This window comes from Cyprinodon tularosa, unplaced genomic scaffold (genome assembly GCF_016077235.1).
Source record: "Cyprinodon tularosa strain WSP-4 unplaced genomic scaffold, ASM1607723v1 ctg819, whole genome shotgun sequence".
In the NCBI taxonomy this organism is placed as follows: Eukaryota; Metazoa; Chordata; class Actinopteri; order Cyprinodontiformes; family Cyprinodontidae; genus Cyprinodon; species Cyprinodon tularosa.
This window is the reverse complement of record NW_024039584.1, coordinates 108,220-127,752: the sequence shown is the minus strand read 5'-3', so window position 1 is coordinate 127,752 and position 19,533 is coordinate 108,220. Positions and strand designations below refer to the sequence as shown.

At 41.0% G+C, this 19,533-nt stretch overlaps 1 protein-coding gene across 1 annotated transcript in view; it reads right to left on the bottom strand.

Moving 5' to 3' along the window:
- The window catches only part of LOC119774577 (sodium- and chloride-dependent GABA transporter 3-like), a 39,019-nt gene that overhangs the window by 14,997 nt on the left and 4,489 nt on the right, over nt 1-19,533 (bottom strand). Inside the window, exons 5-10 of the mRNA XM_038272117.1 lie at nt 18,525-18,609; nt 18,308-18,440; nt 8,153-8,287; nt 5,198-5,301; nt 3,003-3,127; nt 2,049-2,161 (exon numbers count right to left, since the gene is read on the bottom strand). Of these exons, the coding sequence (XP_038128045.1) occupies nt 2,049-2,161; nt 3,003-3,127; nt 5,198-5,301; nt 8,153-8,287; nt 18,308-18,440; nt 18,525-18,609 (695 nt within the window). The remainder of the gene's footprint in view (nt 1-2,048; nt 2,162-3,002; nt 3,128-5,197; nt 5,302-8,152; nt 8,288-18,307; nt 18,441-18,524; nt 18,610-19,533) is intronic.

Here is a 19,533-nt window from a genome sequence, read left to right as displayed (position 1 = left end):
TCAGCGTTGGCTTTGAGGCGGGTTGAGGTGTGACGCAACGAGAAGCGCGACAGTTCAGTCTAAAGAACATGGCGGCTTTAGCCGATCAAACTAGCGTTAGCGTGGCTATCGAGCAAGTTTTATCGGAATTACAGAGTATTTCTTCACTGAAAGAAGAGCAAAACACTGCTCTGGAGGCTTTTCTCAGAGGAAAAGATGTTTTTGCTCTTTTCCCGACTGGTTTCGGCAAGAGTAGCCTGGCTTGTGGTTGTGTTTTCGTCGTCACTCTGTTAGTACGTCATATGCTCCGTTGATCTGATTGGTTTATTTGGCCCGTCTATCACCAACATAGACCAATCAGCTAACCAGTATTTTCGCCCCTTCCCAAAATTACTTCAACGGAAGGTTTCCAGATGGATATGTGGAGCAAATCCATCTGGTGGAGTCAGGTTAGATCTGAACGCCCTGTTAAAAAACTTCAAACCCATGAGTAGAGGTAATGCAGCCTGATGAAATTTGCACCGCATCAGATAGCGTTCCCCGCATGTTAAGCAGGGGGAGCGCTATCTGTCAGGGTTTATAGGCCCGTCAGATAGCCCCTGATTTCATTTACATTGAGTTGCAATAAATGCTAAACTCTCTGCAGGTTCTTGTCTTTGTCGTCCGCTCTATTCAGCTGGCTATAGAAATACACGGCGAGAAGGTGGGGGCTGGGTGGTGAGGGCTACGGGGTAGAGAAACGCAAAAGTAACTCATTAGTTACTTTTACTAGTAACTAGTTACTTTTATTGTGGAGTAACTCAGTTAATAACTCTGTTACTTTTTGGGAGAAGTAACTAGTAACTGTAACTAATTATTTTTTCAAAGTAACGCGCCCAACACTGAACATTATTTGAAACAATCCTAGGCATTAAAAACTTGCTTTCTTTATATTAAAAGAAAAGTTCGCTCATATTCAGAATTCTAACTTCTGAAAGTTCTTTAAATGTGAAATGATTCCATCCTGTTCAATGAATGATCAGTGTTTTTAATTCAGAGTAATTTTCATGTGAATGTGCTTTACTGGAGGCATCCATGTTTGTCAAAGAACACTACTGCCACCTACTGGTTAGTGACGTCACGGTGCGGTATCGGCTGTTGATCAAGTCCCAGTGCTGTATCTGGTGTTTGTCACAACGCGCTATTATCCAAGTCATCTTGAAAACATTCTTCTTCCAAATGTTGGCTACATATTACGGGTTTTTTCTCTGGCCAGAAGTTCGATGGCAAATCCTCCCTCTTCAAGTTGGCGATCCAACGACCAACCCGTCCGTGGAGGATCAGGAATCAGAAAGGGGGAATAACTCTTTTTTTTTACTTTTACCCGATGTATTCCAGCATCCAGCTGCCATGCACGTGGGCATTGTCAGTTTCACTATAGCTCTGGTGAATTTCAATGGTGAAGTCCTCTGGAAATCTTCAATAATTGTTGTTGATTGCAGATGTGTCTAGTAGTTCCCATTGATTTAGCTTGTAAAGCGGGGAGAATGGCGCTAGGCTTACCGCACTGTGACGTCACTGCTGGAAGATGGCAGGAGGGAGGGGTTACTATACTTGGGCAAAAATGGCCGCTCCCAGACTCAGTGATCGCAAAGAAAATTATAAGTTTTATTTTTTTACTGATTAAGGCTAAATTAATTAAATCACTGCGAACGTATTAGTTTTAGGTATAAAGAATGATCCATTGATTATTCCTCGCTGACCGAACTTTTCCTTTAAAACATTTATAATCTCTATCACTGTACAGTGGCATTTCTCCAAGCTTTCTTATAAATGAAGATAATCAAGCAATATTTTCTTTGCAGGGATGTCAGTTTATCCGTGTTGGGTATGAGCTTTGCTAAATTTAAATGAGCGTTTCTCGTTAGGAATATATTTATTCTAGTAAACATTTAGGGAACTCAGAAAATCACAGAAAATTTGATGCTGATCAGTTTAAAAACTTAGAAAAGTTTATAAAGTTTTTATAAAACAGGTGATATTACAGTTTCTTCCTTGTGACATCACTTTTTCCTTCCTAATACATTTACCTGACTGTCCAAACCCAGAAAGATGATCATGAGAAAGAAGAAAACAGCCCATAGCTGAGGTAAAGGCATCATGGCTACCGCTCGAGGATAGGCGATGAATGCAAGGCCAGGACCTGGAAGTGTTTAACAAAAACAAGAAACATGTTTGGCTGATTAAATTTCATGTTTGATATCGTGTGACGAGATGCACGTTTGGTCATTTTAAACAATTGAATAAGTTATTGACCCTCTTTCAGCTCTTAGGGTGTATTTTAGGGATGCACGATATAATCGGCCCCCTATCGGTATCGGCCTTAAAACTGAATATCGGACATCGGCCACCCCACCGATATTTAACCCGATATTTGATCAGCTTCTGAGTTTCTAAAGTCTAAAAAAAAAAAAAAAAAAAAAATACTACTACTTCTTCCTCAAAAACTTCTTTTTTACAGACTTAAAAACTTCTAAAGACAAGGGAAAAAATATTGATCCATTAAAATATCCCAATATCTTCATATGCTATATGTCATCGTTATGCTACGAAATCCCCCGAAAATTCACGAAATTTTGCCATATTTTTATATGTTGATATATTGACGCGGTATCGATCTATTTTACTAACAAAATCTCACAAGAATTTGCAAAATATCACGAGAGTTTGTAACAGAACGATGAAATTTTGACAGTAAAATAGATCGATACCGCGTTTTTAAAAATCAATTTGATATCAGCATATGAAAATATATTTGAGTATATTATTTTTCAAAGTGTCAGAAATGGATAACAAAACTGCTATTTTCAATGACTACTTATTTTTGTCCAGCTTTAACATCGGTATCGATATCCATTATCGGCTACATGAGTTTTAAAATATCGGCACATCGGATATCGGCCAAAATCCCAATATCGTGCATCCCTAGTGTATTTATTTGACGAACACGTCACAAAAACATTGATTGTAGTTCAGATTCATACCTGAGTCGGCCACAGCTGAGATTTCAACACCCTGCTCATGTGACATGAAGCCAAGGACAGAGAAGACAGCAAAACCAGCAACAAAACTGGTTAGACTGTTCAGCGTGCACAAAGCGAAGGCGTCTCTGAAGATTCAAACAAAAGCAGAAAATTATGCAGTAATTCCTGCTTTACATCTTTTCTTTTTCTTTAGAACATCAGACTTTAAGTTACATTAAAAAAAAGTGGGACATTATATGAAATTTGGGGATTATTTATTTGCAATAGGGGGAAGAAATCTGTTAGGTTTCTGTTTCTGTTATGTTTTTCTTTTGCTCCTTGATTTCTAGTGTTTAGTTTTCTTTTCACCATGTTTCTTTATCCTAGTTATTTGATTATTATTTTGTTGTTGTTTTCTTTTTAGTTCCTGTCTTCAAGGTTTTCCATTTGTTGTCCTCTGCTGCCCTCTTGTGTCCTCTTTCTCTTGCTCTGTTCTCTGTTCAGCCCTCACCTGTTTTCAATTTCCTCATTAGCCCTCTCCCTGTCACTGTCCCCTTTAAAAGCCCTTCCTCTTCAGTTCCTGTTTGCTGGATCCTCGTCTAACCTTTCGTCATCGTCTGTCTGCCTTCCTCGTCTCTACCTGGTTCCTAGATTTTGATTTTCCCCTGATGTCACCTTGGTTCTGGTTCGTTAGTTATTTTGTTGGATTTTTGATTCTTGCCTCAGTGCCTGAGAACCTTATTTAAACCACTTAAATTCACCTCTGCCAACTCGTCTCTGCATTTGGGTCCTCCTCAACAAACACCTTTTTCCTGACAAAATCTAAGAAATAGATGAAATCTCAATTACTATCAAAATGATTGCTGTTTTGTACTGATATTGTAAACTAAGCTTTATATAAGGGGAATGGTTCATATAAACAGTGTCTACATTAAATTTCTTTTCAATACTTGGAGGTAGATTTCGAAGGTTCTTTTTTTAAGAAAACATAAGTGTTGCCACTACAGCAACCACAAAACAAGAATATGGCTTCTTTTAAAAAATAAAACAAAAATTGGAGGAAAAAAAGCAGTTTTCCTTTGTCCTGGATCAAGCATGAAATTATTTTTGGTGACTCCCCCAGCAGTGGTGGTTCTAGGAAATTATTTCTGGGGTGGCCAAGGGCTTCCTAAAGGATTTCCAGAGGTGGCCACATTAGCCTGGTGCCTAACCAGTGACGGTTCCAGAAAATTTTCAGAGGGGTTGTCATACAGGGGCCAAAGTGTACGATGGAGTATTAGGGCCAGGCTACAGATTAAAAAAAAAATAATTTGAAAATAAAGTCGTAAAATTATGAGAATAAAGTCGTAATATTACAAGAATATTTTTTTCCCAGAGTCTTGTAAATTAAAATGCAAACAATGCTTTATTTTACTCTAAAGTGTTAGGAATCCAGCGTGTGTGGCCTGTGTTTGTTTTTCTGTTCTCTCCCTCCACCACCAGGTGGCACCCTGTTCTCGTTGGTCCCCCCACACACCTGCGGCTGGTTGTGCTCATTACTGAGGACTCTTAAGCGGTGGACTGCCACTACCTCGTCGCCAGAGTGTTTGCCAGTGTTGGGTAGTCTAGCCAAGCTGAGTTTAGCTGAGACTATCCGAGTCTGTCTCTCCGAGTTCTAACCTTGTTTTTGTCTTTACCTTTTTGGCAGGAAGTCATCCTGCAAACTGGAGTTTTTGGCCTTCTCCCCCTGGAAGGATTGTTTTGAGCTTCACACTGAGCAGGGGATTCATCTCCACACGACCCGTTCAAGTTTTCCTGGAAATCTTAGTGGCAGTCCGCTCCATTGCTCCTCAAGGAACCAACCAAACCAAAAACCTGTCCACCCTCCAACGAGCCCCCCAATCCCTGGAAAAACCCACACCGACTGGATTCCGGGAAGAGAACCTTTTTCTGCTAACGTGAGTCCCGTTCATCTCTGATTTTTGTGTTTAAGTTCCCACGGACCCTGAACTAACCTGTGAACTTCCCTTCTCACTTCCAGTTCCGGTTCACCAGCTCTCTGAGTTACCCTGGATCAACCTTATTGATTACTTCAATAAACCTGTTAAACTTTTACCCTGGTTCTCTGAGTGGTTTCCTGCATGTGGGTCAGATCTTCTAGAACATCATGACAATAAGGGAAAAGTCCTTTTCATTTAAATCAACTACAGTATATCTAAATTGTTTAATCTTCTTACCTGTAGCAGTTGTTGTTGAATTTGTTGTAGCTTCCCAAAGCCGGCAAAAAACCGACGCAGACGGCATAGGAGAACAAGATCTCGCTTCCAGCATCCATCCACACCTTGGAACAGTAAGATGACCAGTTATCATTTATACCTCAATGATAATATCTACCTAAGCACCAATATGACGATGTCACAGAGCGACTCTGTTCAAGCTGCTTATCATTGTTAGCCTCATTACTGCTGAATACACATTGCAATTAGTATAATAGAGAATGTGTGTTTTTTATTTGAGTTGTCTGGAGTTTCAACCATAGACAGTAATCAGACCACATTTACAGAGAAACAAATATTTCTCCCCTGTGTTTTCAATAATAACGCTGTGCACACAACATTGTTTTCAAAAAAACTTTTACATCAACCCGCATAAATCCGCTGTCTAGCGGCATAATAAACTGTAAACATCAGGCGCTCAAATGACGTTATTGATTTTCTGGCGCATAATGTGATGTTTGAGACGCTAAAATGCTGTTTATCCCTGTTGACATGGCAGCACATAACCCGCGTCATGAGAAATCTCCACTTTGGCCGGAGGTATTAGAAATAATCGTTTTCTGTGATAAAAACGGGGTTTTGGTGTAAAGGAGAGGCAAAACCGCAGGGAATATCTGTGTTTTCCCTTCCTGTAGATGGGGTCTGAATGTATAATCTAGTGTCTGACCGTTATCGGCATTAATGGCTGTGTTAATGCAAGACTCTTAGCGATAAAAAGATATGGCCTTTATTCTATTCTCACAGTTGGGTTGCGAGCTGGGGTTATACTAATGATGACTTTCACCTTGATATTTTAGGGCGGATGAAGAACGAATCAGTCTTCCAACCTGTGTAGCCATACTAGAAATGACCACATTGAACGTTAAAGTCGTAGGGAAGCGGCTGTTCCAACTGTTGCATTCCCGAATTCTCCCGACTGATGACCGACTTTACACAAATTAATAAAGTGAATGTGATTGGTTGATGATCAAGGGGGCGGTATTGTTGTGGCGGAAGGTTCGCAAGCAGGTTTGGTTGTGGCCGGTTTGTTGGAAGCATCTTGCTAACCAGTTAGCACCTTAGTGCTAGCAGGTTCCCAATGGGAAATTCCATTGGGACCAAGTAGCACTAAATTGGTGCCTTAGAAACGACGCTGTCAAGGAACGCTATGGACAGAGGAAACATGCAAGAGGAGGAGAGTTTAGTGTCGGAGGTCGTGGATGAGTCTCCTCCGTCATCCATTTTTTATTTAGAGGAGGAAAGCGGGGACGAAGATGTTGTGGAAGAGGACGCCAGGGCGGCAGAAGCTTGGTTTGGTGTAGAAGGCTTCCAGCCGTACATGTTTGAGCCCTTGCCTCGCAACGCTGCCAGTTCTGTTAGCTCTACGCCTGCCGAAGACACAGACGTCCATCCCCGTGAACACTGGGACGCAACTCAATGGGAAAGGAAAGGATTCTGATTTCAACCGTTGCGTATATTAGCTGCAACATATGAATCAATATGCTATGACCGAAAACATTAGATTGACAGATGACCGTTGATGTATGATTGGCCGAATTTAGGTGTTCAGGCTGACGTATAACTGTACGTATAAACTATAACTCTGATAAAGAGTACATTTATATACATGTTTAAGCTAGAGTGATTTCAAATTTAAATATGAATTTCCTACGACTTTAACTGCTGCTGGAGCCCCTTATTATTTATTTATTATTTATCTTATTTGACCCTCCTCCTTGTCAGGCTGCCTCCTGCTTTGATTAACTAGCAGAAGCAGCTGTTGTGGTTGATTGTTTTGTGAGTGAGGAGTGTAGCGGTTTTCCTGCCACCAATTAATGTTTATATTTAAAATTTTTGTAAATCAACTTGTAGATTATTTCTGTTATTTTCATAGGTAAAGAAAACACCTTCAGAAACCAGGAAACTCTCTGCTGGTGCTTTTTATTTTTGGGTAAGTCAAAAAGCTCCTCCTAAAAACTATTCTTCCATTTTATTTTTTTTATTTTTTGGGGAATTTATTAGGTTACAAGAGTATGCCGTAAAAAGCAAAAAAACTTAACCAATGACTTGAAGAAAAGCTGAAGGTTAGGGGATCCAGCCGATCACTCACAGACGAACAAAGAAAGCAGCCAGCGGGCTGTGAGTAAAATTAGCTGATTGAGTTTATCAATGAAAGCACAGCTGGGCTGCAGAGAAACAATTGATACTACAGAAAGCAAGGTTGTTGATTTTGGAATAGGATTGTGGCAAAGAAGGATGTTTGTTGATGAACTTTTTTGAATGTGAAGGGATCTGTGTGATCATTAACGATGTCTGACCCTGAACTTCGCCTGCGTCTGAGAACATGTTAAGCATTAATCCAGGTGTAAAGACGCCGGGTTTGCTTCAGGGAAAATCTATTGAACTGGTTATTAATTAGGTAGCACAAACATATCATGAATTTCTTTGGCAGAATTGAAATGAGCGATTTTGATCTAGATTAATCCAGATTAATTCCAAGATTACAGTGAGATTAATATAGATTTAAAAAATGTGTCTCTGCCCACCATTAAAATAATCACAACCTTAAATGTGTTTTATTTTATTTATAATGTTGGATTTTTTTTGTGGTAGAATTACATGATTTATTTTGGCTTTTTTTTAAATAAATTAATCTGAAACTTGCAGGATAAATGTTAGTATAAAAAGAAAAAGGAGAGAACTAATGGTAGCACGAAAAGTAGATGTGGTTTACTTGAGCACATTAACACAGGTACATAGATTGGCATCGATGTGGCACATCAGCATGTGATGGGGGGGCAGTTTATACAGTTTAGACAACTACTCCAACTAATCCAATCCAATTTAAAACAATACTAGCAATGCAATGTAAGCTAAACAAATTTTCCTCTAATCCCAAGGAAAACTAAAGTTTACAAACGCGCACATAGAGCTTACCTGGGGATCTGCCAGACGTGCTGCATCAGGAGAAAGATAAAACCAAACCCCTTCTGCAGCCCCAGGCAGGGTTAGACCTCGAATCAGCAAGGCAACCAACATCAAGTAGGGAAAACTGGCTGTAAAGTAGACGACCTGGGAAAATAGAGTAACACCCTGTTCATTTTTGCCTCACAGCATTAACCTGTTCTTGTACATATCTTCATGCAAGAACGAGCAAGCCCTCTAAACGAACCCCTAAAGGTAAAGGCTCTCTGAACCTTTTAACAGTCATTCTTGTTATTCATTAATTTATACTGCCATTCTGGTAAAGCCAAATTTTAACATTACCAAGGTACATCTAATAGAAGAATGTGAGGAGGGTGGTGAGGACAGCGGAAGGAATCATTGGGGCTCCTCTTCCCTCCATTAAGGACATTTCATCACAGCGCTGTGTGTCCCGAGCCCGTAATATCATCAAAGACCCCTCACACCCCCACCATGGACTGTTCTCCCTGCTGCCCTCTGGAAAGAGGTTCCGCAGCATCCGCTGCAGATCCACCAGGTTGTGCAACAGCTTCTTCCCCACTGCCATCAGACTGTTGAACCTTTGATCCACAATCCGAACTCTGCACCTATTGCACATTATCGGGCATCAAATGCTGCTGAACTTTTAACTTTTAGCCCTTTAAATTGTTCATCTCATTGTATTTTTCAATAACGCATTTTTTGCACAAATGCCATTTTGCACTGAACCACTGCAACTTGCACACTGTCTCTTATCCTCTGCACTGTTCACACTTTGACCACTGCTGCACTTTTTTGTATTTTTCTATAACTCGTGCCATTTGAAATATCAATGCAACGTTCATAAGCTGTATGTAACGCAATTTCGTTCTGTATGCACCCTGTGCATACAAAATGACAAATAAAGAAGTCTAAGTCTAAGTCTAATACTTTAAAATCAAGTAATAATTATGATAATAATCATTAATTGTTATCATTAATAAGTAATAATAAAAAATTCCTAACAAAGAAAATTTTAAATCTAAATAAGGCTACGTTCACACTGCAGGCCTTAATGCTCAATTCCGATTTTTTTGTGAAATCGGATTTTTTTGCGTGTCCGTTCACACTTCCAAGTATATGTGACTTGTATGTGATCTACTGTGTGAACTGAAAGCGTTCAACCGAAGTGTCCCGCATGCGCACTCGAGGACGCGATGACGTCACATGTAGCAAGCGTCACTGCATGAAAAGTGAGATTTTCGTCCCCGTAAACCCCCGTAAACTCCCGCAGATCTGCCTGATTTTCGTCAGTTTCCGACAATTTGCAAGCCGTGCTTGTCCGCGTTTGTCGTGCCACAAATTGTCGGAAACGTACCGTGACGTATGTGGAGAGCGATCAGCTGTACTAATGGCCCTAATTAGCATATGAATACAGCAAACCCGCGCGGCTGGCCAGGTCTGGCTTGAATAACCTACTCAGTATTGGCTGAAACCACTATTCTCAAACAAATGAAATCGCTCGTGATTGGCAGCAAACCCACACGTGGCCACGCCAGGCTTTAATTTTCTTACTGAGTATTGGACGGAACCACTTCTTTTTAAACAAGTAAAGTCGCTCGTGATTGGTTGGCATATATATATATTTACATATATATATTTATTCATATATATATATATATATATATATATATATTTATTCATTCATTTATATATTTATTCATTCGTATATTTATTCATTCATATGCTGTGTATTTATGTTATCCTACACTACTACACAATTATTATGCTACCATCAAGGACATGAATGAATTTATACAGGAAATGAAGATTTGCCAGGAAGCTGTTTATGCAAAGAAAGAGCTTTATTAAAACACACACAACTATATACAACGCATATCCAAACACATGCGTATCTAAAAATTACAACTCCGTGAACGGTCCGTTTGCTTCCTCGGGGTTGGAGGTAACAGGCAGCATTCCCTCCGAGGCAGGTCCGATGTGCAGACGCCTACTGTGCGTGGCCCTGTACTTCGGCATCGCTTCTAACCGGGACTGCAGCTTAACACAGAGTTCAGTGAGATCCGGCCTACGAAATGGCGGAGACCGTACAATCCATCCAGAGACACCGCCGACGACGCCATCTTCTTCGTCGGACATGAGGTCGACGGTGGCGGACTTACAGAGTTCCACTTCCTCATCTGATAGCACACTCTGCCTCGCCTTCAGCAGCTGAAAAAAAACAATGAATCAGCGCACTGCGTATGGACACAACACATCTATTAATGCACCTGAAAAATAGTCACCAAATAAAGTCTTACCCTCTTTCTTCTGGCCCGACTCCGAGCAGATAGCCTGGCCGCCTCCGCACGCAGCGTGCTGGCTAGCAGCGTGTATCTGAAGCTCCTGCATACCGTCTCATAATACGTCTTACAGGCAGCTGGAAAACAATTAAATGAGAGTGGTATGAATAAAAAAAAAAAAATCAAACGCAAGTCACAGTAACAAGGAAGGAGAAAACATTAAAACGAGTCACTTACACACAATGTCGTCTTTATCAACATCGTGCAAATCCGAGCAAATAGGAGGTCACCGCCTCATTGTGAGGCGACTGTAGTCTGTGAAAAAAAAAAAAAGTACAGCTATGGTCGGTATCCATGTCCTTTTACCGCAGAATGAAAGCATATTCTTTAAACCTTACCCCTGCTCCGGTTCATAGCGCCTGCAATTAGTCTCCGAGTTGTTAAGACGGCATACTGCATCCTGTGAATCACAAAAAATACACTTTAATAAAGCTTTAGGCTAGGCTGCTTTTAGCTTACCTAGCTAGGCTAGGTTGTCTTTAGCTTGCCTAGCTAAGCTAGGCTGCTTTTAGCATAGCTACCAGTAATCGAACATATATTTACCGCTAGCGTGGCGTTGTGCACCCGTCTTCTCTTCCTCGAGTTCGTATATCCCGGAAAGTTGCTCGACTGCAGAGCCGCCATCTTGTCCTCTATGGACTACAACCTGGAGTGCATCGAATTCTCCAGCAGAGTGAGGCGCTCATTCATGTCGGCAGTATGCTGGGTAAGCTGACGAGACAGTCCGCTGATAGCAATCAGCAGTTTCTTCTCGTCAGTCTGCGGGCTGGCCGAAAGTTGTGGACTAAGAGCAGTTGGAGGCGAGTTGAACGCGAGACGTCGTGCAGCCATTGTTCACGTAACAACAAAATACAAACACGGTAACTGGAGATTAAGTTCTATAGTAACACAAACATGTCTGCTAATATGCTGGCCTCGCGAGAAGTCGTAGTGCACAAAAGCTCACACGTGATTGGACGATGGGGCCGAAGGCTCATCAGGCTCCTCCAATCACATACGACGTCATTGTTATACGGAAGGACTCGCGAGAAGAGCTCGCGTCGCTCCATTCTGGAAGGTGGCGGTAATGCACCTATAAATTGTTTGCAATTGCAATTGTTTGTCTCCATAAGATTGAATTTGAGCAGGTGGACATTAGAGATAATAAATGCAACAACAAGTTTTTGAATCAATATTCTATCAATAATATGTACCCAGGAAGAACAAAAAGCACAGCTCTCTTACAAAATTTTAAGAAATCTATGATAGTCAAAATTAGGACAAATTATTTGAAATTCCCAATTCCTCCTAAATATAAAGAATTACAATTTAAAATAATAAATAACATATATCCTTCAAATGAGTTTTTAAGAGAGAGATTTAAGTTTAATGTTGGGAATTGTGGCTTTTGTACAACTCAATTGGAAACAACTAAACATCTTTTTTATGAATGTAAAGAAGTATTAAACTTATGGGATCAACTTCGAACCTTTCTGTCTTCTAAAACAATAAATTTAGATTTTATTTCCTGGCAAAACATTCAATTCGGTTTATCCATTAAAGAAAAAAAAATTGGAATTTTTAATCAATATTCTAATAATTGTAACAAAGTATTATATCTATAAATGTCGCTATGCAAAATGCTCCCTCTCAATCTCTGCTCTCAAAAATGAACTTTCCCTTTTCAAAAGATGTCTGAGAAAGATGCAGAATTTAAATGCAATTAAATTGTTTGAGTTAATTGAAGAATTTCAGTTGGTAGTCCCCACTGATTAATTTACTTTAACTACTATTATTATTTTATTTATTTTTATTTATTTTATTTTATTTTATACTTTGTTCCAGCCTGTGTATTTAATTTTATTTTTCAAAAGCAGGAGTTGTGATATTTCTTCTTGTATTTAAATATTTGTTATTGACTTGTAATTTGAGATTGTTATTGTTTTCTTATATATTCAATAACAAAACAAAAAAAAGTGGAAATCTAAAAAAAAAAATTAACCATTACAGCCAACTGATTCTGATTAAAACTAATTTTTGAAGTAAATTATTTTGTGTATTTTTTTTTACATAACATTTGCATACACAGTAATCTAGCGTACTTTAATTAAATAAATCAATTCAAGCTAAAATGTAAGAGTCTATAATTAGGCTATACTGAGCCTGATCTATTTCTACCATCTATTTGGGGGATATTTATTGCCACACTTTGGGCCACTTAAAACCAATTTAGCATGCTGACCTATGTCCTTATGACCACAGTGTACCAATCTTCTGATGGCTACTTCCAACAGGATAATGCGCCATGTTATAAAGTGAATCATCTCAGAATCATTTCTTGAAACTTTTCCACTTAAGTAATTGTGAATTGAGCATATTGACAGACAACATTTTATTTTTTATCTTAAATGCAAATTTAAAAAAAAATAATTACTGCTCTAAATGTATTGCTCTGTCAGCTAAAGATCTGTTTTGGTCTCTATACTTTAATTAAATAAATCAATTCAAGCTCAAATGTAAGAGGCTATACCTGATCTCTTTATATCAGAGATTTTCTTAACCAGGGTTGCAGGGGGGGTAAAACCCCCCCTGCAACCCTGGTTTGCATTTGTATAGCTCACAGCATGTTCATTTACATGTTAAAGCCTCCCCTAGAATTCCATGGGGGGGAGGCATGGGGGGAACACTGCCTAAGAAATTCCACGTCAATTTCTGACAATTTACGGGAGTTTTCGGCGAAGCGTGCAAATTGCCGTAAACTGCCGCTAACCTGAAGTTCCACGACAATCTACAGTGCCGTATATTGACGAAAATCCCACTTTTCATGCAGTGCGTCCTCAGTGTTTGCGGAAGTAAACATGACTCGTAATACCGCAGCGTATATTGCGTTCTTTAAGTTCTTCTCCAACAGGTGCAGGCACATTACGAACAAAATCTTTTTAAGAAGATCAAAAAGAAAGACCCTCCCCCGGTTCCGGTAAGACCCTTTGAGTTTGGTCTGAATCGAGCTATCTTTCCAAATATGAATTAAGTCAGCAACCTCACTTTCTCTCCATTGACTGCTCTCTGTGTTATCTTCCGCAATGGTCGTTAGTTTTTCCCGCCTCCGCTTAGTAGGACGCAGATTAGTAACGTTTAGTAACATTTGTCAAGTATCAATGACGTGTAGTTCGGATGAATGCGACCTGGCCGTACAGACACAGGTCGCATTTGAAAAGATCAGATTCGTATCGGATTCAGGACCACATATCCAAGTGGCCTGGGTCGCATTTGAAAAAATCCGATCTGTGTCGTTCAGACTGTCATAAAAAGATCAGATACAGGTCACATATGGGCAAAAAAATCGGAATTGGGTCACTTCAGGCTGCAGTGTGAATGTAGCCTAATATGCTTAGCAATAAAAGGCAAATGGGTACATTAAATAAAGTTGTGGACGTCAGAATTTAGAAATGATAAACTCCTCCGGAGGGGAAAGCAGTGGGAGTGGGGAGCTGCTGACCTTGAAAGAGGATATTGTCGGACAGTGGAAGGAATACTTTGAGGATCTCCTCAATCTGACAGACACGCCTTCCGTGGGGGAAGAAGAGACGGGGTGCTTGGGGCTGGATTCGTTCATCACCAAGGCTGAAGTCACCGAGGTGGTCAAAAAACTCCACGGTGGCAAGGCTTCGAGGGTGGACGAGGTCCGTCCTGAGTGTCTTAGAGCTCCGGATGTTGTCGGGCTGTCATGGTTGACACGTCTCTTCAACATCGCGTGGAGGTTTGGGTACAGTCCCCCTGGATTGGCAGACTGGGGCGGTGGTTCCCCTCCACAAGAAGGGGGACCGAAGGGTGTGTTCCAACTATCAGGGAATCACACTTCTCAGCCTCCCCGGAAAGGCCTGGCTTTGTCCGGCTGATTGTCGAACCTCGCCTGCAGGAGGAGCAGTGTGGTTTTCGTCCTGGCTGTGGAACAGTGGACCAGCTCTACACCCTCTGCAGGGTGCTTGAGGGTTCATGGGAGTTTGCCCAACCAGTCCACATGTGTTTTGTGGACTTGGAGGAGGCATTCGACTGTGTCCCTCGTGCTGCCCTGTGGGGGGTGCTCCAGGAGTATGGAGTCAGGGGGCCTTTATTTGGGGCCATCCGTTCTCTGTTCAAGCAGAGGTCTGGTTCGCATTGCCGGCATTAAGTCGGACCTGTTCCCGGTGCATGTTGGACTCCGACAGGGCTGCCCTCTGGCACTGATCCTGTTCATAACTTTTATGGACAGGATTTCTAGGCGCAGCCAAGGACCGGAGGATCTCGTTCCTGCTTTTTGCGGATGACGTAGTTCTGCTGGCTCCCTCCTGCCAAGACCTACAGCGTGCGCTGGGGCGGTTCGCAGCCGAGTGTGAAGCGGCCGAGATGAGAATCAGCTCCTCCAAGTCGGAGGCCATGGTTCTCGACCGGAAAAAGGTGGCTTGTCCCCTTCAGGTTGGAGGAGAGTCCCTGCCTCAAGTGGAGGAGTTCAAGTATCTTGGAGTCCTGTTCATGAGTGAGGGAAGAATGGAGCGGGAGATCGATAGACGGATCGGTGCGGCTGCTGCAATAATGCGGGCGCTGCACCGGTCTGTCGTGGTGAAGAGAGAGCTGAGCGAAAAGGCGAAGCTCTCAATTTACCGGACGGTCTACGTTCCTACCCTCACCTATGGTCATGAAATTTGGATCATGACCGAAAGAACGAGATCCCGGATACAAGCGGCTGAAATGAGCTTTCTCCGCAGGGTGGCTGGGCTCTCCCTTAGAGATAGGGTGAGGAGCTCGGTCATTCGGGAGAGGCTCAGTGTAGAGCCGGTTCTCCTCCACATCGAGAGGAGTCAGTTGAGGTGGCTCGGACATCTTCTTTGGCGTCTCCCTCGGGAGGTGTTCCAGGCACGTCCCACTGGAGGGAGGCCCAGGGGACGACCCAGGACACGCTGGAGAGACGATGTCTCTCGACTGGCCTGGGAGCGCCTAGGGCTTCCCCCAGCAGAGCTGGAGGAGGTGTCTGCAGAGAGGGAAGTCTGGGAGTCTCTGCTTAGTCTGCTGCCCCTGCGACCCGGTTCCAGATAAAGCGGGAGACGACGAGTATCCCTACGACTTTAAACCCTGGGGTTTCATCATACAGTTTTTTAGATGTCAGTAAAATGATTGAAAATATTTTACAGTGTACAGTATGTCCTGCTTCAGTTGGCTCCATGTATCTTAGAGTATAGACATACTAAAATACTTTTAATAATCTTAAATCCCCAAATGGCTTAGCTCCAAAATACATCACAGACATGCTGTGTCAGCCAGACCGGGTCTTCTGGCTCAAATCTTCTCTGCTCAACCAGAACCAAACATGGAAAGTAGCTTTTAGCTTATATTCCACTGATCTGGAATCAACTCAAATAAAACAGTTAAAGACCTGCAACCCTCACTTACTTTTAAAAATCTGCTTGTTTAAATGGCCTTTCATTGTATTATTTAAACATTATTAGTTTAAGTTTGTCGTCCAACTTTCTTTACCCGGACAGTCATTTCTACAATAGTAGTTTTAATTTCAATACTTTAACTTCTCATATTAATATAATATCATATATAATTTCATTTATGTTTTTCTTTCTCTCCTTCCAAGCCTCTCCAACATCGGTTTCTGTGGTTTTCCATTGCATGTTATTAATGCACAGTGTTTTCAATCGCTTTGTTACATATTTACCATTAAACATGTCTTGTCTTGCCTATATGAATTACACTGATTATACTTTAGATCTTTGCCGTAGGCTGGCAGTTATGCAATAGGATTGAGGATGAATACTCCTGTTATTTTCCACAGTGTTGCCTAACAATATCCGTGTGGTTTCCCATACTTTTTCACATGACAATTTTTTCATAGTTTATAGTCCAATAGAATTAATTTGAGTTTGTCCCAAAAAAGCAAAAAAAAAAAAAAAATCAATCCACTGGACTTTGATTCCAAGTTTAAAGACGTTTCTCTTCCCATCCAGGAAGATTTTTTAATCTAAAATGTCAGAAATAGCGTTGAGTTTGAGGCTTTGAATCATTGGGTTTCTTTGTTAGCCTGCAATGCCCCATACCTGTCAATGTCTCTGAAAGGGGGGTCATTAAAGTGAATTGTTGGCCTGGCTGAATAGGTGAGGTCTCCTGTTCCCCTGTAGGGGGTTGGGGTTGCAATAATAGCGGGAAGGGATCAACTCTATTGCTGCGTTGTAGGTTTTTGAAAGCTGTAATCTGAGTCCCCCCCCCCCCCCTTTGTTTAAGGTTGGTTTTTCTTTCTTGACATAGATGGCTTCCTTCACACCTTCTATGTTAAGAAAGCAAAAAACAACCTCAAACAGAGGAGTCGGACTCAGATTACAGCTTAATGAATTGATAAATAATTAAAAAAAGATTCCTAACAAAGAAATGTTAAATCTAACAGGATTAGCAATTAAAAGGTGAGCAGCAGAGATGGGAAGTAACGAAGTACAAATACTTTGTTACTGTACTCAAGTAGATTTTTCTGATATTTTTACTTTACTTTACTACTTATTTTATGGCGACTTTTTACTTCTACTCCTTACATTCTTACACAAATATCTGTACTTTCTTCTCCTTACATTTTAAAAAATTGGCTCTTTACTTTAGTTTTTAATCATTTCAATGGAGTTACCGTTATTATTTTTCACGTCATCAATACCAAATTAAATCTAATTGGATGGGAATCTACGTTGCATTTGACGCACCACTACAAGATGAATCGACAGATTCGGCGGGATTCATTGGCGGCAAATCATTGCAGCTTGGTGGCGGTGGCGTTAGCATAGTAGCATGGACGACGAGATGATTGAAAATGAACACAACGGAGATCTAGTCCTATTGGCAGACATCCATTTAAAATGTAGGCAACGGCATGAAAAAAGTGGTTTCTACTTTTACTTTTATACTTTAAGTAAATTTACAAGCCTGTACTTTGTTACTTTTACTTGAGTAAAGAAGTTTAATCAGTACTTCCACTTTTACCAGAGTATTTTTTTAACACAAGTATCTGTACTTTTACTCAAGTACGGAAAGTGAGTACTTTTGCCATCTCTGGTGAGCAGGTACATTTAATGAAGTTGTGGAGATCAGAATTCAGAAATGATACACGGACATTTAAGAGATTTTCAAGACTTTTGATGATATGCTGGTGAAGATTTTCCGTCTTCCAGGTCTTTGTCATTCTAAAAAAGTAAAAAAAAAAAAAAAACTTATGGACAAAGGACATTCTTTTGAGGAGCAGAATGTTCACATTTTGAACAAAGAAGACAGGTGGTTTGAGAGGGGCGTGAAGGAAGCCATCTTTGTTAAGAAAGAAAAACCAACCTTAAGCAGGAGGGGGGAACTCAGATTACAGCTTTCAAAAACCTACAACGCAGCAATAGAGTTTATCCCTTCCCGCTATTATTGCAACCCCAACCCCCTACAGGGGAACAGAAGACCTCGCCTATTCAGCCAGGCCAACAATTCCCTTTAACGACCTCCTTTTAGAGACATAGACAGGTATGGGGCATTGCAGGCTAACAAAGAACCAAAATGACCCCCATTCCAAAGGGGTGGACCCGTTCGTCAGGGTCAGTTTATAAGTTTTCTAAACAAAAACAAGGCTTTGCTGGGCTGCTGTAGCTATAAAACAACAAACTCAATGCTATTTCTGACATTTTGAATTGAAAAAGCGAAATGTCTTCAAACTATGAAACAAAGTCAAGTGGATTGTTTTTTAACTATATTGGAATGACTATGACCTGGATGACTGTATTAAAAATATGTGAATTTCTTGTATTTAATGAACAAAAGAGACTCTCACCTTTCCGGATGACTTGATTCCCTTCCAGATACAAAAGTAACAGACAACCCAGCTCAGTAAAAGACACCCAGCCAGGTCCCAGCGCACACTGCCCATCTCATCAATGCCTCCAGACAAACCAAGAACTCTTCTTCTGTTTTCATGTCAAAATTGAACATTACATATAAATATTTATGGTACAAGTCAGTGAAACTGCAGGGTTCATACATGTACTTACTGCCAGAACTCATTGACTGATGAGGTTGTAGTTTTGTTGGTGTGACCATGGATTGATATATTGTGGCTGCCATCAATGCAGCTCCCTACACACAATGAAACAGTGGTGTTAGATGTTTAAACTGTAAAAAGTTAGATTCCTTACACATTGTGTGTGGTTTATTAGCTGAAATAGACCAAATTTTGGAAACATTATACATTTTAGTAAATTTTGGAGCCATTAGCATTACATCTTTTGCTTGTTAGAAATAGTTCTGTTTAAAGTTGTAGGTAAACGGCTGTTCCAACCGTTGCATTTCTGAATTCTCCAGAGTTGTCCAGTGTGACGATTTTGTCGTACTGCGTGCAACAATTGAAAAAAATCATACAGTGCATGCCCGGCTTAAGAACATCCATCATGAGCTGGGAACTTTTAAAGTCGTAGGGACATAGCCGTTCCAACTGTTGCATTTCGGAATTCTCCCGAGTGGTGCCTAACTTTACACGAGTGAATAAAATGATGTGATTGGTCGTTTATCGAGGGGGCGGGATTGTTGTGGTGGAAGGTTCACAAGCAAGTTTGGTTGTGGCCGGTTTGTCGGAAGCATCTTGCTAACCAGTTAGCAACTTAGTGCTAGCAGGTTCCCAATGGGAAATTCCATTGGGACCAAGTAGCACTAAATTGGTGACTTAGAAACGACGCTGTCAAGGAACGCTATGGACAGTGGAAACATGCAAGAGGAGGAGAGTTTAGTGTCGGAGGTCGTGGATGAGTCTCCTCCGTCATACATTTTTTATTTAGAGGAGGAAAGCGGGGACGAAGATGTTGTGGAAGAGGACGCCAGGGCGGCAGAAGCTTGGTTTGGTGTAGAAGGCTTCCAGCCGTACATGTTTGAGCCCTTGCCTCGCAACGCTGCCAGTTCTGTTAGCTCTACGCCTGCCGAAGACACAGACGTCCATCCCCGTGAACACTGGGATGCAACTCAATGGGAAAGGAAAGGATTCTGATTTCAACCGTTGCGTATATTAGC